Genomic DNA, 25820 nt, shown 5'->3' on the forward strand with positions numbered 1-25820 from the left:
TGTATGCTCTACATGTTCCCACAACAAACCTATCAGACAGACGCTATTATAACCCCCACTTACACATAAGGGAGCTGTGGCTGAGAGAAGTTAAATGCCTCGTTCATACAGCTAGCAAAGGTGGAGCTTAGATATGAGCTCTTATCTCTCTGACTCCAAAGCTGTGCTATATAGCTCATTCAAAAAAATGAAGAGTGCTTGTATTAGCTCTACAGTTACACGCTGAAAAAGTTGGCCATCCTCTGCCACATCAAAGCACATGAAACTTAAGAAGCTTCACACTGATCGATCACCACTTCCCTTACCTGTAAAACAATGGGTTGTTATTGGGATTAAATGAGGCTGCTTGTCATTTGCAATAGCACCTGGTACAGAGTGAATTCTTAGTAAAGCCAGCTCTTTCACCTTTGTTATTTTTAGGCAACTCTGTAGGTTCTGCATAATCTAGTAAAGTCATGACCATTAGAAGCAGCATCTAAATCTTAGATCTGTTACTACCTACAAAACTTAAGAAAAATAACTTAACATTGCTGAGCCTTAGTTCCTCATCTGTAAAATGGGGCTAACAGCAGCTGACTCATAGATTTACGGTGAGGACTTAATGAGATAATGCATGTAAGGCACTCAGCATCGTTCTGGGCACACAGGAAGTACTCAATAGATGACAGCTTCCATTAACAGTTGAATAAACTGTGCAGAAGAAAATGGTATAATCCCTGGCCACTTTAGTCTAATTCAATTTGACAAATGTTCACTGAAGACCTGCCAGGGGCAAGGCACAGGGTAGAAAACACAGTCACTGTGAGCAGCTTGGCCAGACACAGGGGACAAGAAGGAATGAGGACTGAAAGGCAGGCTGGGTCTTGGCATAAACCAGGCTTGAATACCAAGGCCAGGAGTGGCCATTAAATCTGTGCGACTGTGATTCTACTGAAGGTCTGAGCAGGAGAATGACATCATCCAACCTGTGATTTGGAAGCGTTCCATCTTCTGTGGAGGATGGGTTAGAGCCAGGAGCACTGGAAGCAGAGGAATCCGCTAGGCTACTGCAATGGTCCAAGCAAAAGTGTCAATGGGGGAGGGGAGTGAGGACAGAAAGATGGGCATAGATACAAGTGTCACCCTAGAGGCACAACATAGAGGTCTTAGCAACAGATGGGATGGGGACAAGAGTTTCAGATGACTCCGTTTTCTTGTCTTAAATGAAATGAAGAAGCCAAAGCTAGCACCTAGTGGCTTACTGAGTGTGTCTGTGTTGGGAGGGAACAGAGGACAGAGCCGGTGAGGAACTGGTAGAATATCCTGGCTGGGAGGAAGGCCACAGGGCAAGGAGAGTTAACATCAAGAAACTGATTGAGCTGAAACCGGTTTGGCTCAGTGGATAGAGCGTTGGCCTGCAGACTGAAAGGTCCCAGGTTCGATTCTGGTCAAGGGCATGTGCCTTGGTTGCGGGCACATCCCCAGTGTGTGTGTGGGGGGGGGTGGGGGGGTGTGCAAGAGGCAGCTGATCGATGATTCTCTCTCTCTATCCCTCTCTCTTCCTCTCAATAAAAAATATATTAAAAAAGAAAGAAACTGATTGAGTTCACCAAGGACAGGCTAAACAGAGTGCTTTAGGGAACAGTGTGTACTTTAGGGCCTGGAATAGAAGACAGCAGCTACAAAAGAGTGTGAATGGCAGAGATTTAGAAGGAAAGCCAAGTTTGCAGAAGAAAATAGAAAATTTCAAGACGAATGTGGCAATTAACGGTATCTTGCGGTGAGGTGGAAATCACTAGATTTGGGGTTGGTGGAAGCAGTAGCTTCTGAGACATAGGGGCACTGAGTGTAGACTATTCTCTGTAGAATTCTGCTTGTCAGAGAAAAGAAGATGAGTGAGGTCAGGAGACAAGAGATAAGAGATAGAGAGAACGAAGAGAAATTCACTTAGGTAAAGGAAGGGTTGCCAAACTGGCACACAGCTTGAGAACATACAGCTCCATTTAGTCAATTACTGTCTTCTTAGGGGATCCGAGGCAACCGTGCAAATTAGCATGTGTAGGCCAGCAAAAACACACACACAAGAACACTTGACAGATCTTCCAGAGCCTAATTTTTGGGACTGGGCTGGGATGGTTTGGATCCTCTTCCCTGAAGGTATCTTTAAGACAAGTGAGAAGGCGGCAGAACGGCCCTGCCAGGCCTGCAAGGCAAGCACGCTCGGTCTAAATAGAGAACAGAATAAGACAAGCAGAACAAGATGTGCTCGATTAAGAGAAGGAAGAACTGAATGATCAAGGATATAGAGAATGCAACACAACCGAGGGGAATGTTAGACATCTGGTCCAGATAATGGCAGAATGGAAACCATACAGGACAACCGTAACCATGGGCAGGAGCCATTTACATTTTTCTAACCTCTTTGGGAAGTACAAGGTATGCATACCTTCATGTACCGCAATAGATTCTGTCATTGTTGCTGACTAAAGAAAAAATAAAAACACAGATGAGACTCTGCAATAAGGATCAAGGCTGGATGTGGGAAGAAAAACCCTTTTTAAGAGAATATTCCCAAGTATTTCAGTAAAAAGGAAATAGGACTGATTGAAAAGCTCAGGCTATCCTTCACTAGAATAAGCAATCCCAAGATAAATGGCAGACGGCAGCTTGGAAGTATAAAATGCAGGTTTGAATAGACACGGATCATAGAGTCATCAACAAATGGAGAGCTGCAGCCATAAAAATGATTTGGATCGATTCACCAAATGCTTATTGAGCAACTTGTATATGAGCAGCCTGCAGATACGGTGAAGAGCAAGGTCAGTGCAGCTCCCTGTCCTTGCCAACCTTAGACCCTAGCAAATAAGAATTCTCAGGGAAGAGTACATACGCATGTGTTGATGTACACACACACACACACACACACACACACACACACACACACACACACGGTAAGTGTCTAAATGAGAAGAGGAAGAAATCAATCAGAAAAATCCTGGAGCTAAACAGTCCACCTACTCAATAACCTCACAGAGATTGAAAACAAAGTCATTTAGCATTCAGATCACTTGTTAATTCTCACCTGACCCTGCTCCAAACCCATTGCTTGTCATCCTCCACATCAACAAGCATGTGAACTTAGGACCTCACACAAATTTCCCAATTTCTCCTGTCAGAGTCATTTACACTTGGCAGGAGAGCACAGTGGCTAAGAGACTCGGCAGTTGCACTGTCTGGGTTCAAGTCCCAGCTGAGCCACTCGGAGCTGTGTGGCCTTGGGCAAGTTGCTGACTCGCTCTGTGCCCAGGTTCCTCACATGTAAAATGGGGGTGATGATGGTACTTCCTTGTGGGCTGCTGTGCAGTCTAAATGAGCTGATCTGTATAAAGTGCTTAGAACAGAACCTGGTACGGAGCTGGTACTCTGTAAGGATGAGCTGTTATCACTCTGCCTACCTGAAATCCTGTCTACATCCCTCTCCACTCATCCAAATCACTGTCTCCTAAAAAGCCAAGCCAAATATTTCACCTTTCACCTTCCACCCTATAAATTCAGATTCAGCACACGTTTCGTGAGGGTCTGCCATGCCCGGCGCTCCAGTAAGAGCGGATGAATGAGACCCAGCCCTGCCCTGTGATCACAGCCGATAAGGGAAAACGGACAGACATTCCAACGATGGTCATCACTGTAATTTGGCAAGAACTGTGACTGGCATTACCTACTAAGTGTCCCGTCCTGGGCTGCCTGGCTCTCCTGCCTCTCCAATTTGTACCAAGATATTCTGCAGCAAAGGTGTTCGCTCGGTGCTCCCTGAATTGTCTCACACACACACACTCTCACTGGTACAACCTGACAGAAAGGAACTGCTCTGGGCCCGGGCCTTCTAATTCTATCCCCCATCCACTCCACCCAACAACCATCCTCTACCTACAGGCGTTTGGCAAATGCCTACTAATTTGTGGTTGGTTAGGACGTTTAAGCTTCTCTAGCAGAAAATCCGCAGGGCCTGGGAAGCTGGGTTTCTGGTCTGGTATGACTTTGGAGTTTTAATTATTGCTGAGCTCTTCCCATCACCACTTGACATGAACAGGACACTGTGCATATACAGAATAGAGTATCAATAGTAACAAAAATAATAAAAGTGAACGTTTATTGAGACTTTTCCACGTGCCAGGTACTAGATCAAGTGTTTTAGATGCTTCACAGAATCCTCCCAACAGCCCTAAGAGGAGGTATAATCATCACCCCACTTTGCAGAGGAGGAAACTGACATGCAAGGAAGAGGCACCAGAAACTGGTTCTCTAAGGATCCGGGGAAGCAATATGGCAGCCATTCTTCATTCTCCCCAGTGTTTGGATGGTTCAGCTCCACCCAAAAGGAAAGGGGAAGCCCTGAGCCAAAGGGAAGAGTAAGCCCCTTCCTAAACAGACACGGCCTCCCACAGAGTCCAGCCCCACTGGGATCGTAATGCTCCTCTTCAATTCCCAACTGCTTTACCAGCATGCAACCGGCCTATGCGAAACGAACACAGACTAGAAAGCCAGTCGGTTTGCAGATGCACTGATCCAGCAAGAGCTTCAACAAGGCAGTGCCTCCTATCTCGGAGGATGGAGAAGGGTCCTAAAGAATTGGACCCGACTGACAGGGAAGGGAAGAGAGCTGGGACCCGCTCTATTTTGAAACTTTTAACACACTGATTTCCGTTAATACCCTACTGTTGTGAAATCCAAGCAAATAGAAGCTCACAGGAACCACCAGGCATGCAGAACTTGGGGACTTGGTTTGGGTTATTGTTGATTAAAAAGAAAAAGGGAATACTTACCCACTCTCCAGCACTAACCAACTTTGCCATAAATCCCACCCCAAAGACAACCCAACTAATTCTGTAGCCTCTCTCCTACTCCCTCCAACTCAAGCTGCAAGGAACTCCCACAGAGAATGAAGACTCAGACAGAGAATGCTGAAACTGAGAGCTGTATTAAACCTTAAAAGAATGATGTGCTCAGTGGCTGGCTGAGAAATAGTCTGGGGCCCGAAAAGGGATCCTAACAAACAGCCGCGACAATTAACGTCATTGCACTGCCAGAGTCTCCGAGAAAATTCCTCATTCATTCAGCCCCACCTCTGAACATTTCATTCAATTCACTGGCAGCAGACCTGGGGTCAATTTACCCAGCGCAGTAGAGCAACATCTGCAGTTTCCTCGGTGGTGTGAAGAGTGAGTAACAGCACAGGTAATCAATGTGAGTAAATAAAAACCTGTGATGCTGGAAACAGCGAGGGGAGGAGGAGAAACACCAGGAAGAAACACCAGGTACCTGGTGGCGATGGTGGTACCCCCAGAAAATGCATCCCCCACCTCCAAATGAATTCTGTAAATATATATCAACAAACCTGCAGGGGATTCTAAGTAACTCCATCACTGAATCTCTTTTATTGAATTTCTAAATAATAACAACCCAATATGCCCAGGGTTACCTATATCCAACAGGTGGAGTGAATTGCTAAAATGCTGTTATAGGTTTTACCTGTAGGGCTGCCCATGGCAGTGTAGTCCGAAGGCAAGATCACATTAAGAGACATAAGATGAAAGAAGAATCTTTCTGATTCCAACCCTGAATTGGTTTGGAAAAGGCAATGAAGTTTCCCCAAAGACAAATGAGAAATACAGCCTTTTGTTTGCTTGGACTTTTTTTCTATTAAGAGGATCTTATTAAGCATTCTGATGGGGCATGAACAGAAGCTCATTCTATGCTCTAGAGATATAGTTTGAACTACCAAAGGTGAGATAGCTATCTTCAGATACAGTGAGCAATATAAACACAATCTGGCAAAAAGGGTCACGGGTAAATTAAATCCGTCGAGGGCCTGGGCCTTAGCACTGAGATGCCCTGACAGAGCTCCCTTAACTGAGCTTTCGGCGAGATACAGGAAGATGCAATTACGGTCTTCCTGAAAAATAAGCAATTAATCACATCCTGTTCAGATTCATTGCTGTGTGCCTAAGATCCCCCTCTTCCCCCCCTAACATTCTGCCTTTGACCCTAAAATCTAATTCCCTTGAGTCCTCTTTGGTTTTTCAGATCACTGATCAGCACCCTAAGCTGCTTCATTCTGAACTGGCCAGCCCACTACTGACCAGCACAGAGCTCTCCACACGCCTCCTTGCAGTCCCATTTGTGACCTTCAGTATGCTGCATGTGTCAAGGTTAAGCTGCTCAGGAACCATGCATCCTTCAGTATCGGGCCTCCACGTTTGCCCTGGCCCTGATGCCAGTGCAAAACCTTGCAGCTCTGCTGGGCCGTTTCAGATCCATCTGAGGGCACATTCAACAGCTAGTTTGCTTTCTGCCTCTCCTCCCATCATCAGATCCCTTTGGGGGTTGCTGAGCAAATTTAGACAGAAAAGCACAGCCAATGCTTACCAAAATCCAACCCCAAATTTTAAACCCAGCACCCAGGCAGGGAGGAAAGAAGGACCACTTCAGTACCTTTCTAAATAAAAATCTGCCCCAAATTCAATCACAGCCCTCAACTCTATCTCATGTCAAGTGCCCAATTCCCCACAATAGTCTGAAATCTTTTCAGGAACATTACTGTCAAAATAGCACCCAAGGGGAGGCACCATCCAAGAACCAACATGATATCCCTTCAAATTGATGTCTAAGCTACAAGCACAACAAACCAGGAATGAATGCTGCCAAGGAGAAAATCAAATTCTGCTCATCTCCTAAGTGGGCAGCAACTAACTGCCCAACATTACCCTGAGAGCCTCCAAGTGAGGAGCCAGGCCGGTCCAAGAACTGCCTGGGAACTCCCGCCTCTGAACACAGACTGTCATCAGATCAGGAGAACGAAGCGAGACACTGAGCTCCTGCATCCACAGAGGCTACTGCATTTTAGACAGATCCAGGAGGCGGAACCCAGACCCTCCTGTCCCAAGTGCCACGCTTATGCGTTTTTCATTAGCTTTTTAAAAAATGAAGAAAGACTTCTCATGTTGAGAGGTTTGCAGTAATAGTACACACTTCCATTTCCTAGTCTCCTGGTCTGTTTGGTTCTTCCCCTGCGAAGCCCGGTTCTGGGAATCAGTGACTCGCTGCATCACACTCCCTCCCTCCCGGTGGCTCATGGTAGCGGGGCTTTCTCTGGCTGCCAGCGCTCTGCCAGCGCCCTGATCTCCAGCAGACTTCGAGCGGAGCTGAGCTCGGCTCTCTGAGAGCTCCGCACAGCCACTTGAAGCTCTGACAGCTAAACCCATCAGGAACCCTGAGCCACAGCTCCTAGGTGTTTTGCAGTACAGCCAAGACAGCAACCTCCATCTCCCCGCCTGAGAGATGGAGACCTAGGTGGACAGATAACACAGATGGACAGCTCATCTTAGCCCTGCACCTTTCTCCCTCCACCACAGATCTGCACTGCTAGCTGCTTCCCATATCTCCTCCCTCTAAAGAAGACCGAAGACTAGGAAACTAACCCAAAGTACCCGATTGACAATTATGATGCTGCAGACAGGAAGAGGTACCTTAAATACAGCAAAATGAAAATATTAACAGTCAACCCCTCCCAAGCCCAAACAGGTAGATTGCGTTCCCAATGCAGGCTGGTTAACAGCTTCCCCCCACCACACTCCTGCCACCCGACCACCACCACCACCACCTTGGGGCTCTGTAGGTCTTGCATCAATGCAGGTCCCCTAGAGAGTCAAATTCTCACTTACTCAGATCTACCAAGAATCCCCAGAGCCTTGCTATATGAAAACCCCACAAACGGCAGTTCTTCGCCCGAGAAGCCTGAGGGGTTCAGCTGGCACGGAGAGGATGAAACCCACGAATTCTTCTCTGGTTCATCAAAATTGGAGGTGTCATCATCAGACTTGAGGGTGGGAACGAAGGGGGGAGGAGCTGGTTAAAGAAAAACAAGAAGAAGGTGGGGAGAGAGAGAAATTCAGCCAGATTGCACACTGTTGCGGAGAAAATCCTCCGACTCCCTCAGCGTTTGCGATGGCACTGCAGCGCCTGCTTTCAATCTAGCTCGCACAGGCAGCCCCTGCCTGGGCTCGGCTCTTACAGCAACAAGAGATTAACCCCTTCTCTGCCAACATGGCCACCCACCCGCAGACAGGCTGCCTTCCCTGCTGGGATAAACTGAAGGATAAACTCAAACAGGTCACTTGATGGAAAGAAAGCACTTGGGGAACTCATGTGAGCAAGCCGCTCGTTGCTGATATTTCCAGAGAGCTTATACAGAGCATCAGCGGGTGGTGCCAGCATGCCCGATGACCTAAACCTATTCATTTCCTCTTCCAGACAGGTCTGCATTATTAATATTTAGTGCTATTCGTTAAATAAGGTTGAAATAAGATGGGGTTTCTATGTTTTGTGGATTAGCCGGAATGAGAGGGAGAGGAAAGAGGATCTGGGAGGTATGTAACTCCTGTTAGGACAGCACTGCAGTCTAGCTCATTCATATCCAGATGAGTACACACGGAGCTCTTATTAATCACTTTTTTTTAGTTCGTTTTCCCTTCTCCCCAGCTCAAGCATGCCCTCCCCGCTCCGAATCCACCGCAGTTTAATCAGCATAATGAAACGCGAGCCAAATAAAGTTCTTCCCCATGATCTACAGCACCCCTGCGCTGGCGGATGCACCGAAGGACATCGGCGTCCTACCTCGTTAAGGCATGACTCCTGGCCAGGGGCATCTTACATCTTTCTCCGCTTGCTGCAGACCTACTCAACTCTCTCCAAGTCAGGGAGGAGGAAACTCATCCATCCGTCACCAGGAGGCTGCCCATGGCGGTGGGCTCCCGGGGGTGCAGCCGGCCAGAAGCGTTACCATGGCTGCAGGCTGAAGCGTCTGAGGCAGCCTGGCCCCGCGAGTTGGCGAGCTGGGCATCACATCCCCCGCAGTGCAGGCTTCATGCTCCCCACTCCTTGCGAGCTCTGGCTGTAACCCCACCTGGCCGCCTGCGTGGCAGGGGCCAATGCTGATCTGAGTGACAGGGCAGCATGAGTCACTGCCGGAGTTGGCTACAGCGCCCCCTAGGACAGCTGTCACAGCCCTTCACAGTCCAGACCTCTTGTTTAACTCCTTGTTTCCTGGACAAAGCCGTGGGCCAGATCTGAGCAGCATCTGTTTTCTATTTACAGACTCAAAAGATTCCGGCTGTTTCCAAAGTTCCCCAGTGACAACGTCTGCAGCAGCACTGGGAAGTAAGTGGAGCGGGGAAGGGATATGGAGGGCGGAGGAGAGAAAGGGGCTCTGGCTGCTCCCAGTTAGTGCAAAAGAGCATTCTCAGAGCTTCAGGTGCATTGAGATGAGGTGGGAGATTGAAAATGTAAAATGTGCACTGCCAGGAAATTATTTAACACCTCCAAGCTCTCAAGAGAATTTAAATGTTCTCTGTTAGTATCAGAATCTACTAGCTTAACACTTTAAAAATTAGCTGATGGGGGAAAAATTACATTGAATGCTTCAGCCTACATCCCAGGCATACTTCCATCAACACAGCCCCAAATCCAATCTGATTTCAATTACCCAATATCTTTTTTTAAGCAAAAAAAAAAATTAATGAAACTACATCTCATAAGAATCAAAAAGAGTTTTCCATTCTAAAATAAGGAAACTCAGATAAAAACAAAAAATGTATGAAGAGAGATTTGCAGATGATAACAGGATGGAAGCATCGTGGTTATGGCACCTACTTTGGGATCTGACTAAGCGGATTCAAGCTTTACCACTTAACAGCTCTGTGACCTTGGGAAAATTACTTAACCTCTCTGAGTCTCACTTTCAATACAGAGATAACTTCCTCAAAGGGCAGCTGGGAGTTTTAAATGAGAAGAATCTGTATAAAGTGCCTATACAGTTCTCAACACACATTAAGCACTCCATGAAGACTGCCTACTGTACTACTGTTTATGACAGATGAGATACATGTTTACAACAGATGCTGCAGGTACTGAAGTCCAGTGAGATACAGCAGAATCTAGGTTGAATATTATTCTTTCCTGCACACGACACCGACATACTCATGCGGATGTTTGTGCTAATCATTTAATTATATCATTTAATTCCTAACAGAGGTTTAATACCCTTTCCACTATATCCTAATCCAGTGGTGGCCAACCTTTTGGACCTCACAGACCACCAGTGGTCCATGGACCACCAGTTGGCAACCGCTGAACTAATCTATCTTTAGGAGACTAAAATAGAATTTCACTTCTGAATGAAGAGTATGATTAATATAGGGGTAGAAGCCACCCTCTGTGAAATAATTATGATTTAGAAATTCCATACTATAAAATAAGAGTCCTCTTTAATAGCCCATCATGCTCAAAGGTAGCCCATCTGGTCAAAATTTTTAAAAAGGGCCAGATAAGCTACAATAAAAAGAAGTCAACACAAAATATACCAGCTGATAACGGGTGAGATATTCAGAGGACAGATTAAAAGCCAGGGATGTAAGCCTCCAAACAGGCAGTCAATTGAGTGTAACAGGAAACTCTGAAAAGAGGCGCTAGGAATCACATGTGGGCGGGAAAAGGGCCACCGTCTCAGGTCAAAGAGAAGTGGGGAAACTGGAAACTGGAAGTGATGAGGATGCTCACCCTTGACCAGAGCCCTTTAGGGGGAAAGAAACAGGGGTGGCAACTACACTGTAAACCTGGGTAGGGTGAATGGTGTGGGAACTATAAGGTGTGGGAACTATATGAACATCAATACTGGTCCAGGATCACAGAGTCCTTAGGGTACTCACAGACACAAGTGGAGAATAACTTGTAGGGACACTCTCACAACCCAGGACACACACACACACACACACACACACACACACACACACTAAATTAGTTCACAATAAAAAAGTAAAAACTATCAGCTACACATAACAAAGGAAAAAAAACCATCCAAACGACCATGATGGAGCATGAACAGGTGTAAGAAATGGGAAAATTTGCCCTTCAAAAACTGCAGATAAAAGAACAATCTAAAATGGACCATAAAAAATTAGTAATTTATTATCAGGTAAATGAGTAGAAATTCTAATAAAAGAACAAAATGTTTTGAAAAAAGGACCGAGCACATTTGAAAGGAAGCAAGTGAAACTTATAAAAATGAAAAGTATTAGTACTGAATTTAAAGCTAAACTTTTATTGGATGCATAAGTAAAAGATTAGAACACAGCTGAAGAAGAAATTAGTGAACTGGCAGTTAGATCTAAAGACATCACACAGACTTATGCTTCCAAAGTGTAACATGTAGGCTGGCAACATCACCATCGCCAGGGAGTTAGCTAGAAATGCAGAACCCCAGGCCCTGCCCCTGCCCAGGGAATCAGAAGCTGCATTCTAACAAGATATGCAGGTGATTCACGAGCACGCTACAGTTGGGAACATCCTCCTAATGAATGCAACACAGAGAGACAGAGAAGACATGAGCGGTCAAAGGACAGAGAATAACAAGGTTGAATACACATCTAATTGCAACACCAGATAGAGTGAGCAGCAAACAATCAAAATCTAGATGCCGGATTTTAAAAGGATTATGGAAAACTTGGCCAAGTCTAAAGACCACCAAGTATGTGACCATATCAATCTTAGGGAATTAATTCTCCTTTTTCTCATACATTATGGATAATGGCCCTTATTTGATCCTAATAAATTGTAATATTTTTTGCTTTAAAAAAGGTAGTAAGCCCTGGCTGGATGACTCAGTCCCATACATCTGAAGGTTGTAGGTTTGATCCCCAGTCGGGGAGCATACAGAAAGCAACCAATCGATGTTTCTCTCTCACATCTCTCTCTCCCCTAGCCCACCTCTCTACCTCTCTCCAGCCCTCTCTTTCTAAAATCAATAAGCATGTCCTCAGGTGAGGATTTTTTAAAGTATTTATAGGTCATTGGATCTATATCTATGTTGATAGAGTCTGAGAATATAGCATTTGCTAGGAGCATAGTAGGTGCACAATAAATACTTACTGAACAGACATATAATTAAATGACTAGAAAATACCTCTTGCAATGAGAGCACGTAGCCTAATACAGGCTATGAGGAAGTTACTTGATGTTTGAGTTAAATAAAGAGGCTTTAAGGCCTCTTTATTTAAGGTGGAGATTGTTCTGTCTGAAAAATATGTTAATGAGTGCCTATATTATTTTCTGATACAGTATTACAAAATCATCATCTCCCCCACCAACACACCCACCACACTCAATGACAACTAAGAAACCACATATTAAGATCTACTTTTCATTGGCAAAAGCCACTAAGAAAAGTATAGAAAAATATGCTTTCCTACATATTTTTAAATAAATCAGCCTTGTGCTTGAGGTCATATCAGGGCACTTTCTCCTTGGTGGCAGGGGCTATCCAAATAAGTTCTGCAGGGTTGTTTTTTCCTGCTGGTTATATAAGATAGATGGCAAAACAAGGCTTTCAGAAACAAAGAGCTATTTTAAGAACTATAGTTAATCTCTTTCCTATAAATTCTCTCTTTTTTTTAAGTCCTGACATTCATTAGAAGCTTTGAGGGGGGGAAATGTATTGCCTTCAAAAGTATTCAAAACATAGCTCTGGCCAGTTTAGATAAGTGCTTAGAATGTTGGCCCTTGAACTGACGGGTCATGGGTTCAATTCCAGTCCAGGGGATGTACCTGATTGCAGGCTCAATCTCCAGCCCTGGTTGGGGCATGTGCAGGAGGCAACCAATCAATTTGCCTCTTGCACATCAATGTTTCTTTCTCTCTGTCTCTCTCCCTCCCTTACACTCTCTCTAAAATATCAACAGAAAAATATCCCTGAGTGAAGATTAACAAAAAAACACACAAAAGACTTTCTAATTCTGTTGCTGTGTCCATCACCTGCTTTCCCCACAGGAACACCAGCTCCATGAGGGAAGGACAGTGCTATCCTCCACGGCACACCTCACAGCTACAGCAGTACCTGGCTGTCCTTGTTCCATGTTTACTATCTGGTTTGAAGGAAGGAAGGAATAATAAGAGCCTTAGATGTGGGATAATTTCTTAGACCTAATAGGTTATTTCATGCAATATGCCACTTTAGGAGACCCAATTTAGTCATGAAGAATTGAGACATAAAATCTATATATATAAAGAGGTAATATGCAAATTAGCCAGGACACATTAAGGCATCATGACCGGCTCAGGAGGAGCTGCGCGTGCAGATGGGTGGGAGCCCCAGCGACCACAGGGAGGATGGGGCTGGCAGTGGGCCAGAACGAACACACACCAGGGGGCTTCTGCGCATGAGCTGCAGAAGAAACACCTTTTCTGACCGCCCATTGGCTAAGCTCCCGGAACACCGCCACTCACGGTGATCTTGGTTCTTGGTAACTTGGGTAATAAGAATCCAAGAAGGCAATCTAGGGTTTTTCCACCTCACTTCTGGAGGAAAAAGCAAAGCTCCGCTGCTGGAAGGGCTAAGGAATGTCATATCCTGCCCTAGCTAGTTTGGCTCAGTAGATAGAGCCTTGGCCTATGGACCCCAGGGTCCGGGTTCAATTCTGATCAAGGGCATGTACCTAGGTTGCAGGCTCCTCCCTGACCAGGGCCCAGGTCAGGGCTCTGCAGGAGGCAACCAATCGAAGTGTCCCTCTCAAACTGACGTTTCTCTTTGTCTTTCCCTCTCTTCCCCACTCTCTAAAAATCAATGGAAACATATCCTCAGGTGAGAAAATAAATAAATAAATAAATAAATAAATAAATAAATAAAAGAAATGTCAAAAGAAAGCTGTCATTTTTTCGTGGTGAAGGGACTGGAGTCCGTGTTGAAAACCTTGGCGGCTGTGGCGGCCAGCAGTGGCAGCAGCAGCGGGGGTGATTGGGGTGGCATCTTCCGCTGATGAGCCGATCACTTCCCGCAGAGGGTTCCAGGACTATGAGGGGGACAGACTGGGCTAAGGGACAACCCCTCCCCCACCCTAGTACACGAATTTCATGCACCAGGCCTCTAGTATGTAAATAAAAACACCTGAGCCTAGATACAGCTCATAAAACTCCTATGACTTTTAATCATCACTGTGGGTGACATACATTGGTGCTGAGTTGTGTGTGGCAGAGGTAGAAGATGAATAACAGCCAACACAGTGTCATAAAGGACAATGGCACATAAATAAATATAATGAATCAGGACTGTACCTGAAACACAGTGGGCATTCAATAATATTAAATCAAAAACACTTGCAACTTTATTCTATCAACCATGATGTCCTACACCTTAAAAAGGCACTACTTAGCCCAGGCTGGAAGCTCAGTTGTTTAGAGCATCACCCTGGTACACCCAGGTCATGGGTTCAATCCCCAGTCAGATCACATACAAGAATCAATCAATGAATGCATAAATAAGCGGAACAACAAATAAATGCTTCTCTCTCTCTCTCTCTCTTTCTCTCTTCCCTCCTCTCCCTACTTCTCTCTCTAAAATCAATCAATAAAAATTTTTTTAAAAACCCAACTATTTAGCCTGGCCATGTTGATCAGTGGTTGAGCGTCCATCTATGAACCAAGTAACTGTTTGATTCCCCGTCGGGGCACATGCCCAGGTCCCGAGCTCAATTTCCAGTAAGGGACGTGCCAGAGGCAGCCAATCAATAATTCTCTCTCATCATTGATGTTTCTACTCTCTTTCCTTCCCCCTCCCTCTCTGAAATCAATAAAAATATATTTTAAAAAACACTACTTAACTAAGTAGTTACTATATTCAAACCTATAAGGAAGACTACAAAAAAATAAGCTATCTTCAGTTCCTTAAAATCTGAGAAGCCACTGGAATTGCACTTATCTGTGTTAACAACACAGAACTGCAAAATAAGTGGAAGGGGAGCAATTTCTATTGTTTAGAGGTCAGGATATAGGTGTGAAGAGTCAAGAATACATCAGTGGAGTGAGAGCGAGTTTTGAAGACGGGGATACAGGAAGTTTTGTGTCCCCCTGAAGGGAAGTGTCATGGAGGTGAATGAATCTCAAGAGTTGGTTTAAAGGTGTCTTCGTGGCTGAAGTGCGGGGAAGAGTGCTACTTTAGATAAGCCACAGCAGCAGCCAAGAGGCCATGGGTAATGAGGCTGCACAGTATGTGAGTGTGAAATCTTGGCTGCACCTCGAAAGGGGGGAATCCTGCATTGGACTTTCAGGAGGGATTATGAGAGAGAGTCTTGGAGTGCTGTGTTGGTGTCAATTCCTGCGGCTGATATGATCGTTTCAGTAGTGATAGTGGGAAGAGGTCGACGCCAGAAACCTCTGAAGGACAAGTCTACAATATCAGCACGACAATTCTATCCAAAGGGAGTGATAACAGAGACAGACAGTGGGTTGCTACAGAGAGAAATGGCAAAATGTAACAACTGATGCGAGCACAATATTTGTTATCATTTTTAAAATACCAATGACCAGCTCTAATTCCAAGAGAAAAGGGTTACAATAGAAAGAGCAAGTTAACCCAATATTAGAGGTCTCATGAGAATGAACCAAGTCAGGGGAGAGGCAAATAGAGCTAATTACTAAATACACAGTAGTAGCGGAGCCCTTAAGAACAGGTTATATTCCTTACAGCCTCCAGGTGGGAGGCGATCAGATATAATTCATCCAAATGATACCTTGTATAAGTTATTCAAAAAGAAGGCAAATCATAACCAGCTGCTAATAGAGTTAAGTAAATTAAAAGTTTTCCCATCTCTTTACTTCCCAGAAGAGTCATAAAAAGCCTGTAGGGCAATGTTGATTTGGTGGTTTTCACAAAGGAAACGAATAAGGAAGTTAGAGTTACTGGAGTATGCTTTCACCAACACCCCAGGGTGCTGGGGTCTGGCTGCCAGCTGCTCAGGAGAGCTCCTCTCTAGTGGCAGAGATCTCGGTGGGGTGTGAGCTCTGTCTGAAACTCACCGTTCTCAAAAGCCATGTCCCAAAGGCTACTTAATAGCACGTTCTTGGGTAACAACTTATCCCACAGAATTGTACCGTCAGAGATCCTTTCTCTCAATTCTGACACCACAGATTTCGAGCCTCCTGTTTTGCTTTGTTTTTCCCTTCCCTCTCAATCTAGCTGCTCAGGGCCCTGTGACACATCTACATAGGCTAGAAAACACTCAAAAGACAGGCCTGTTCACACTGCAGCTGGGCATTTCTCTGCCAAGTGGGGTCTGGATGTATCCAGTTTGGGACCCAGTGGAAGCCCCAGGCTTTAGTTGAACAAAAGCAAATGAGCTGGTTCATCGGCTTCCACTCCCTAAAACCTGCTTGCCCTCAATCTCAACAACTGAATTACACCCAAGAACACACTGGATTTGATTCATTCTTTGCTGCCCTCAAGACTCTGTAGTATCCTTCCCTCCAACATGTTCAAATTTTATTTTTAAATGTTTGCTATGAAAACTTTCACATGCTCAGTAGTAGTAAGGTAGGAAAATTAATTCCCATGTGCCCATCACTTCCACTGCTAGCAACTCCCAATCTCATTGCATCTCACCCACTCCTACCTTGTTTGCATGCTTATTGGTTATTAATGGCAAACCCAGAGATCCTATCATTTCCCCCCATTATTACTGCAGGAGATATCTCTAACCCAGGGTTTCTCAGGTTTTGTTGTAGGGGCTGCCAGGTGTATTACAAGTTACCAGTATCCACAACCAAGACCCACTAATGCCATTAGCACCTCCAGACATGAGAACCAGAAATGCTTCCAGACGTGTCTAAATGTCCCCTGAAGGGCAAAGCTCCCTCAGTTGCAAACCACTGCTCTAATACAAAAGGACTAACACACACACACAAACACACACACACACACACACACACACACACACACACACTACTGTCACACACCCAACAAAGTTAATAGCAACTCTTTAACATTCTCTAATACCATGTTTGTGTTAGACTTTCTCCAATTGCCCCAAAACTGTTTCTTTATGGTTGGTTAGTTTGAAGCAGGATCCAACCAAGGTTCATACACTGATTCAGTTGGTGTACCACCTAATCCACATGTGTCAAACACAAGGCCCTCGGGCCAAATCCAGCCCGCCAGGCCTTGCAATGTGGCCTCCACCGCGCTGTCATCACTGCACTCCGCTGTCAGTTTATGACATTGTCAGTTTATGACGGTTCAGTAAACCATTCGGCCCGCGATTTAGGCTGGATTTTAGATTTTGGCCCCTTCTCTGATTGAGTTCGACACCCCTAACCTAATCTATACCAACCACTTAATGCAATGTATTGGTTTAAGAAACTGGATGGCTGAAACCGATCTGGCTCAATGGATAGAGCGTCGGCTTGGGGACTGAAGGGTCCCGGGTTCGATTCCGGTCAAGGACATGTACCTTGGTTGCGGGCATATCCCCAGTAGGGGGTGTGCAAGAGGCAGCTGATCGATGACTCTCTCTCATTGATGTTTCTAACTCTGTATCTCTCTCCCTTCCTCTCTGTACAAAATCAATAAAACATGAAGAAGAAGAAGAAGAAGAAGAAGAAGAAGAAGAAGAAGAAGAAGAAGAAGAAGAGGAGGAGGAAGAAGAAAGAAGAAGGAGGAGGAGGAGGAGGAGGAGGAGGAGGAGGAGGAGGAGGAGGAGGAGGAGGAGAAGGAGAAGAAGAAAAAAGAAACTGGATGGCGTGTCCCAATAAAATCTCCCACATTCTGGACTTGGTTGGTTATATTCTTTGACTCGTTTAACATGTTTTCTGTCCTGCATGTCTCCTATAAACTGGCCAGGGCCTTCCATAGACTCATATTCAATTCTTTTGGCAAGAATACTGCCCAGGGTGTGCTGGGTATGTACTAGTGCCTGAGAGTAGAGGCACACATGTCTGCTTGTTTCCCTTCTTGTGATGCTGAGGAAGACCCAGTGGAAAGGGTTCCAATGATACCAGCCTGACCCCTCCACCACAAAGGTCCCTCCAATCTTTCCACTAATGGTCACTGATGACCACTGCCTGCAGCCATTACTTCATTAAGGGCTACAAAATGGTGGCTTTCCAACTGGGTCATTCCTTCTGCATTTATTACCACATCAATAATTTGGTTACCCTAGAAGGTAGTTCGAATAGGAAGGCAATGCTTGGGCCTTTCTTTGTATTTAGGAACATTCAGAGTAATGAGTTGGAGGGTGGGGGCCCTCAGCCATCGCCAGAAGTAACCAATAATATTTCTTTTTCGTTATTGGTGTGAACACATGAATTTTTATATAGTTGATATCTTCACTGCAGTCTTTTCAATCCTCATATTGTCCCACCTTAGACCAGAGAAGCCCCTCTACTAGATATTCTTGCCAAAATAAGGTCAAATCAGAATCCATTTTAGTTTCTGGAGCTGCCTTTCAGTTTGCAGGGCCTGGTGGAGCAAATACAAAACCATCACCATCACCATCATCCCCTGCTGAGAAAGCAGAGACAAAGTGGGGATGTTCATCAAGTCAATACATGGGAGAAAATTTTTTTTTAATGTAAGCCCATCTCCATAGCCGACTATACTCCAAGATATGAGTGACTACATCCAACGGGCATGTTGACAAGATGTGGAGAAACTAGATTTCTCATACATTGACAGTAGGAATATAAAATGGCACAACCGTTATAAAAAAAACTTTGGCACTTTCAAGCCAAAACCGGTTTGGCTCAGTGGATAAAGCGTCGGCCTGCAGACTCAAGGGTCCCAGGTTCAATTCCGGTCAAGGGCATGTACCTTGGTTGCAGGCACATTCCTAGTAGGGGGTGTGCAGGAGGCAACTCATCAAAGTTTCTCTCTCATCAATGTTTCTGGCTCTCTATCCCTTTCTCTTCCTCTCTGTAAAAAAAAAAAAATCAATAAAATATATTTTTTTAAAAAACAACAAAAAAAACTTTGGCACTTTCTTAAAAAGTTAAGCATACATATATAATCCAGCCATTCCACTCCTAGGCATTTGTCCAAGACAAATGAATACATATGTCCATAGATTTGTACACAAGCGTTCATAGAAGCTATATTGCAAATAGCCAAAAACTAGAAACAACCCAAATGTCTATCAGCAGATGAATGGATAAACAAACTGTGGTTTATCCATACAATGAACTACTACTTAGCAATAAAAAGAAATGAAATAATGATACATCCTACAATGTGGATGAATCTCAGAATAATTATGTTGAATGAAAGAAGCCGGATAAAGTAAGTACATATTGTATGACTTCATATAAAGTTTAGAAAATAAAGTTTAGAGTGACAGTGGCAGATTAATCATGGTCTGAGGGCAAGGGAAGGAGGGGGAGAGGTGGTAGAGAAGAGTTACAAAGGCCATGAAGATATGGTGGGGGTGATGTACATGTGCATTATCTCTTTTTTTTAATATATTTTATTTATTTTTTACAGAGAGGAAGAGAGAGGGATAGAGAGTTAGAAACATCGATGAGAGAGAATCATTGATCAGCTGCCTCTTGCAAACCACCAACTGGGGATGTGCCCGCAACCAAGGTACATGCCCTTGACTGGAATCGAACCTGAGACCTTTTGGTCTGCAGGCCAAGGCTCTATCCGCTGAGCCAAACCGATTTCGGCGACATGTGCATTATCTTGAGGGTGGTGATGGTTTCCCAGGTGTATACCAAACTTAAGTGCACACTTAGAATGCATGTACTTACTGTACGCCTATTCTTCCCCAGTGAAGCTGTCTCCGACCATTGGGAAGGGAGACTATTTTGTCCCCAATTCTCTCCTGGTCTAAGGAGCTTCCACCCAGGCTCCTTCACCCCATGAGGTAGGCATGTAGAATGAACACATCTAATCTCACTCCTCTCCCAGGGAAGGCGGCCTTGGACATTCAGGCTGTTTTAGTGGCCCACAGGGTTGCTGCAAAAACAAGAACCAGGCTTAGCACCTCCTGCTTTACTGCCTATGTCCAGATGCGGCAGGCTCTCACCCACGTGACCAGGCTTGTCCTCTGTATTCCAAGGCCTCCCTGGCCATGAGGGAAGCCTCCCATTCTTCTCTGTTCAATACGGTGGGTGGACTGAACAGACTCTTACATCGAAGGTCACTGAGCACTTGCCTTGCCAAGAATGAAGTGGACATTTTCGTCCCTATCTGGCTACCAGTTCTCTGTGTGTGTCCTTTCTTAGTCAGAATTTTGAGGGACAGAGGGTGGGTCTTAGAACCCGAAGTCATCTATACCTTTCTTTTCTCTCAGCAGGGAGCAACAGACTTGGCCACACTTTTCTCTAAAGTGAGACACTGAAAATCATTGCCAAACCCTCAGTCATGAACAACATGGACCTCTTAGTCTTTGTCCCAGGCTTTAACCTCTTTGACTCCTGCCAGCTGCCCTCTTTAATTCTATCCAAACATCGCCCTCTGAATATGTACGTAAATGCAAGCACCACACTTCACAGAGCCGACTAGGAAGTTGGCTGCTGAATATAGACCCAGATGTTTAATATAATGTTGAATCTTTGGCCAAATCATTTCCATGATTGCTTGGTTGTGGAAGGTTTTCTGGCAAGTGAGAATTTAAGGGCTATGGATTCCAATTTATGGGCTTTCTCTACAAACCTATTTCCTGTTTCCCATGTTCTCCCAAGAAAGGCACTAATTACCTCATTTAGAGTTGATTTGCTGAACTGGAATTTTGCATTGCATTGCTGGCTCACACTAAGAGGCACTACAAGAAGCATCATGGGGAAGGCCCAGGGCATGCGTTGGAGGGATGTGGTCCACCATGTCACAGGGGTCTGTCTCATTTATGGGAAGTTCTTCAAGGCTCCACATTCAGAAAATCCAGTGTTTTCTGAGCAAACCTTCTGGGTCTCTTTCTCGTGGGACTGAGACTCATGGGACTGTTCATAATACTTTCTGCTTTGGCCACCAAAAGGCTGAGAGCACCAAATCTATCTTCTAGCAAACTGACAAGAACTGGTTCGTTTTTACCTTTGACCCTCATTTTATTTCCTTACTCTGATATTTCCACCACCCAGATTTCTACACTTGTTTTGTTCCTTCTAATACTGCAATTACAGCTGAAATAAGCTTGTTTCAACTTATCTTGGAATAAAATGAAATATTACATATGTTTAACATCTGGATGTAGCTTCTAGAATGAAATCCCATCATTTTAATTCATAAGCATTTAGCTCTTTTTAGTCTATTTTCTCTTGTCAATGACTTACTCTCTAAAAAAAGAACAGCCCTCAAGAGACACATCAATATCCACCTGAATATCCCATAAAACTATAAGAGCTACTGACATGTCTTCACTATTCCTTTTTTATGTTTTAACAGGTGGTCCAGTAAGTTGTGCTTCTGCCATCACAACTATAGCACCCCCCCCCTCTTTCTACCCTCCTTATACTAGTCCCCCAAACAGCTCCCTTTCCTCCCTTCCTCCTGCCCCTGAAGGGATTGGGTGGGTGTCTGAAGGGGAGACACACTTAAGGGGCCACCTAAGACTAACAGAGAAGTATATCTACCACCGTCCTCAAACTAGTTCACAAACAACACGCAGCCAGAGCCTGCTCAAATGACAGGAGATCTTTAAAAGGCTCAACACACACACACACACACACACACACACACACACACTGCACATGCCATTGAGAGAATGCTATCTGAAAAACAGCACTAAAATAAATAACTGAAATATTCATATTAAAACCATAAGGAGCTTTTCATTTGAGAAGAAAGCACTGCTCATTTGAAATCATAGAGTGGCAAATTTAAAGGATAAACACAGTAGGGTTTTGCAAAGACTTTCCCCTCATTTATTCCAATGATGCAGAAAAATAACCTGACAATAAATACTCCTGAATTCTCGGGAGGCAGAATAATGATGCTCTTAAGAGTACAGGCTGTGCTGTCGTTTATATTAACAGAAAATATTATGGAAAGTTATACAAAAATTTGGCAGTAGTGGTTCGCTTTAAGGAGAGGAACTGGAGGTGTGGTGGGGAGGAGATGTTTTTCATTGTATGACCTTCCTTGACACTGGAATGTTTTCCAGGGATTATACAACTTTTCAAAAAAAATAAAAGCTAAGAGACCTTGGAGTCAGGGAGATCTGATTTGACTTCCGCCACTGCCAATGCCTTGCTCCGTGACCTTCACTAAGCAGCTTCTTCTCTTTAGGCCTTAGTATCCTCATCTGTACTGGGGGACTAATAATTGTACCTGCCTCACAGAGGTTTGGGAGAAGTAAATGAAACAATAACATGCATAAAGTATTTTGCAGAGCCCTTAGCACATAGTAGGTAACAATAAATGGCATGGCAGTATAATACATGCATACAAAAAGTATTAATGATGAAAAGTTTAATCCATCCTTAATTAAAGGTAAATATAAAACAACAGTAAGCTGGGGTGTGGGAAAGCATAAAAATGCCCTTTTTTTTTTTTTTTTTTTTACAACCATTTGCAACCATTACAGCAGGTGGAGATTAAGTTAAACCACCATCTTGAAATCATGAAGGATACAAAGCCCAGCTGAGGAAAAACTTTCAATTCCTCAAAAGCAGTGCCTCATTTTTGGCATTTCTAAGCACTCCATCCACCCATCGAAGTTCTTAGCCTAAAAGTAGTTTCTCCTTAGCCTAAGCCCAGAGCACAAAACTAGGAAGACTCCACAAACATAAACAAGAAACTCAGATCTAATTTTCTCCCTTGCCAAGCTTCACAAACACTAATATGCACAGGAATCTGATTCCTGGGGATCTTTTTTAAATGTAGCTTCAGCTTAGCAGGTGGGGCGAGAGTCTCTGCATCTCTAACAAGCTCCCAGGTGATGCTGACGCTGCTGGTCCATGGTCCACACGCTGCACAGCAAGTCCCACTGACCCCAGATGCCAGCTCCCCTGCTTATCAGCCAACAGCAATCCTGAGGGATTCCGATTACTGTGATACTTTCTCCTGGTAACAACCAGTCGATTCTTTTAAGTCAATGATTCTGAACTGGGAGGAATGTGTCCCCAAGAGACACTAGGCAATATCTGGAGACATTTTGGTTGTCACAACTGCAGGGATGACCTCTATGGGCAAAGGCCAAAGGTGCTGCTAAACATGCTACAATTCACACACCAGCCCCCACAACAAAGAATTACCTGGTCCCAAATGTCAACAGTGTCCAGTTGAGAAGTCCTGTTCTAAATCAACAGAATCATGAATCCAGTCCATTCAGTTCATCTCAAGACTATAAACCCTGATTTTAGAAGTAAGTCATTGATCCAACATGGATTGTTCTTCCCCAGGCTAAATCTGAGGTGTGGGAAGGGTAAGAGATTAGCAGAAAGAACAGAATGCCATACACAGAGAAGGGTCACTGGGTCATGGTCTACATTTTGTTTAAAATAAAGCATTGGTGGTTCAGTAAGCCAGATGTGACCGACTAAGCATTTTAACAGAACCATAGCTCTAAGCAAAGGATCTAACGCTTAGACTATAAGCTCCATGAAGGCAGGGTCATATCCAAATTTATTCACCTGTAGAGCTACTTAGACATTGTAGGTACTCAAATATCTTGAGTCTTATGCATCCAAAAATTACTGCAATCCCATATAATAAAAGGCTAATATGCAAGTTGACCAAATGGCAGAACGACCCAGTTGCTATGACGCGCACTGACCATCAGGGGGCAGACGCTCAACCCAGGAGCTGTCCCCTGGTGGTCAGTGTGCTCTCACAGGGTGAGTGCTGCGCAGCCAGAAGCCAGGCTGGCAAGCACAGCAGCAGTGGCAGGATCTTCTGTCTCCACAGCAGCACTAAGGATGTCCGACTGATGGCTCCCGGACTGCAAGAGGGCATAGGCCGGGCTGAGAGACTGCCCCCCAACCCTGAATGCATGAATTTTGTGCACCAGGCCTCTAGTTACAAATATGTGTAAACAGACACAGAGATTAAACCATTTTTGTGTGACATGGTTTATGATATATCATAATTACTAATCACAATTATTTCTGCTTGGGCATGCATAGTATTATAGAAAGAGCATGGGCTCTAGACCTCAACCCAAATCTGGCCCTTCTTACTCACTTGATATATGACCTGGGATAAGTTACCACAATGTCCACATCTGTGAAATGGGTATAAAAATCCTTACCTCTGACAGAATTGTTTTAAAGTAATATGGTGTGATATACCTAAATACCTAGTAGTTGACTCAGAATAGGTGCCATTTCTATCATACAGAGGGACTGGAGTAAAATACCCAATGGGTTAGTTACATCGTGCTTATTTCTACACACAATATGTAGAACTTCACCTACACTGATTTCTGAATGCATAATAATCTGGCCACTCAGTGTATATCCTATATAATAAAAGACTAATATGCAAATTGTCCCCTCGACCAGGAGTTTGACTAGCAGGCAAGCCGGCCAACTGCCCATGTCCCCTCCCCCTGGCCAGACTGGCTGGATCTCTTTTCCCCCTCCCCCCCCATGCACGAATTCATGCACCAGGCCTCTGATATGTATATGTATGTGTGTGTGTGTGTATATATATATATGTGTGTGTGTGTGCATATATATATATATATATATATATATATATATATATGCACACACACATTGAGTGGCCAGATTATTATGTGTTCAGAGACCATAATAATCTGGCCACTCAGTGTAGACTCCCTCTCTTCATTGATTTAAACCAAATGCTGTCATCCCTCAGGTTAAGGGAGCATCCACAGGATTATGACCTTGTGGTTTCACTATTCAGAGAGCAATTAATGATCATAAGCAAAGAGAGAGAAAGAGAGGAGAGTGGGCAGGGGGGGACCTAACTGACAGGGGAATAACTCAGTATTCATCAGCAAGGGACCACCATAGGCACTCCTAGATCAAAACAAAATGTACTCTCAGCTAATAAATGTTAAGGACCTGAAAACTCAGATTAATTTTTCAAGGACTGTGCCTTCCTGAGAATGGTGAAAGAAAAGAAAATCAAAAGAAAAAGCCCATGTCATAAGCAACAGACAAGTTCTCCAGAGCAATAGCCACAGATGTTCCAGGGAATAATCCATAATCGATACTCCCATTATGCATTTCTCAATGTCAAGAGTTGGTTGTCTTGAATGAGAGGTGCAAGATATACAACTTGCTCTGACATCACCATGCCTTTGGGGGAATATGTTCTAGAAGGTGTAACTGGAAGAGTGCACCAGACTGCTATGCTTCCCCACTGACAGGAGCAGGTGCACGATGCCAGGAAAGGCAGGTGCGACCCCAAAGGCATGAAAGAGGAGCTCGATTGGCTTCAGCTTTCCAGAGCCCAAAATCAGTGTGGGTACAACCAGACTCCTGACCAACACCTGAAACATCACCAGAACTGCATAGCCCAAGAAACATAGCACACTTAAGAGGCTCCAGATTAAAACTTGGAAAGCAGCCTTGAAATAATGATAATAATACTAAGCAGCTGAAAACCCAACCTTATATCTGATTATGTGAAGCTGGGGACGAAGCATCAAGTAATGGGCACCTGGTGACCCATGAGTGTGGCAGTGACTCATCACAGAGGTTGCTTGCTGGGAGAATAAGCATTCCTGACTGGGTCAGAGTTCTGGTGGTGCCCATATCGCTCCCCAGGCGAAGGACCCGGGGGCACAGATGCTCCATCTGACTTCAGTGTCAAAGCCAAAACTTGTCCAAGTTTCTCTCAGAAGCCATTCCCAACTCTGTCATTCATAAATTTGCCCAGACCCTTCTTAAACTACATTTATATATTCAGCCAAGATCACTTCTTGAGATAATGAGTTTTAGAAGATTACCTGCTGTGTTAAGCAGTACTTCCGTTAGTTACAACAATAAAAAAAAAGAATTAGGGGTAAAAACAGCTGAGAGGTTAATGTTGCTTCCATCAAGAAACACTTTTATGT

The 25820-nt window shown here is 44.4% G+C and overlaps 1 protein-coding gene across 10 annotated transcripts in view; it reads right to left on the reverse strand.

Annotated features, from left to right (window-relative positions):
- The window catches only part of CIT (citron rho-interacting serine/threonine kinase), a 158038-nt gene that overhangs the window by 90445 nt on the left and 41773 nt on the right, over positions 1–25820 (reverse strand). For all 10 annotated transcript variants that reach the window (XM_084868241.1, XM_084868249.1, XM_084868245.1 and 7 more), the window contains exon 10: positions 7701–7884. In XM_084868241.1, the coding sequence (XP_084724367.1) occupies positions 7701–7884 (184 nt within the window). The remainder of the gene's footprint in view (positions 1–7700; positions 7885–25820) is intronic.

The sequence above is a fragment of the Pipistrellus hanaki genome, assembly GCF_964339955.1.
Source record: "Pipistrellus hanaki genome assembly, chromosome: 19".
In the NCBI taxonomy this organism is placed as follows: domain Eukaryota; kingdom Metazoa; phylum Chordata; class Mammalia; order Chiroptera; family Vespertilionidae; genus Pipistrellus; species Pipistrellus hanaki.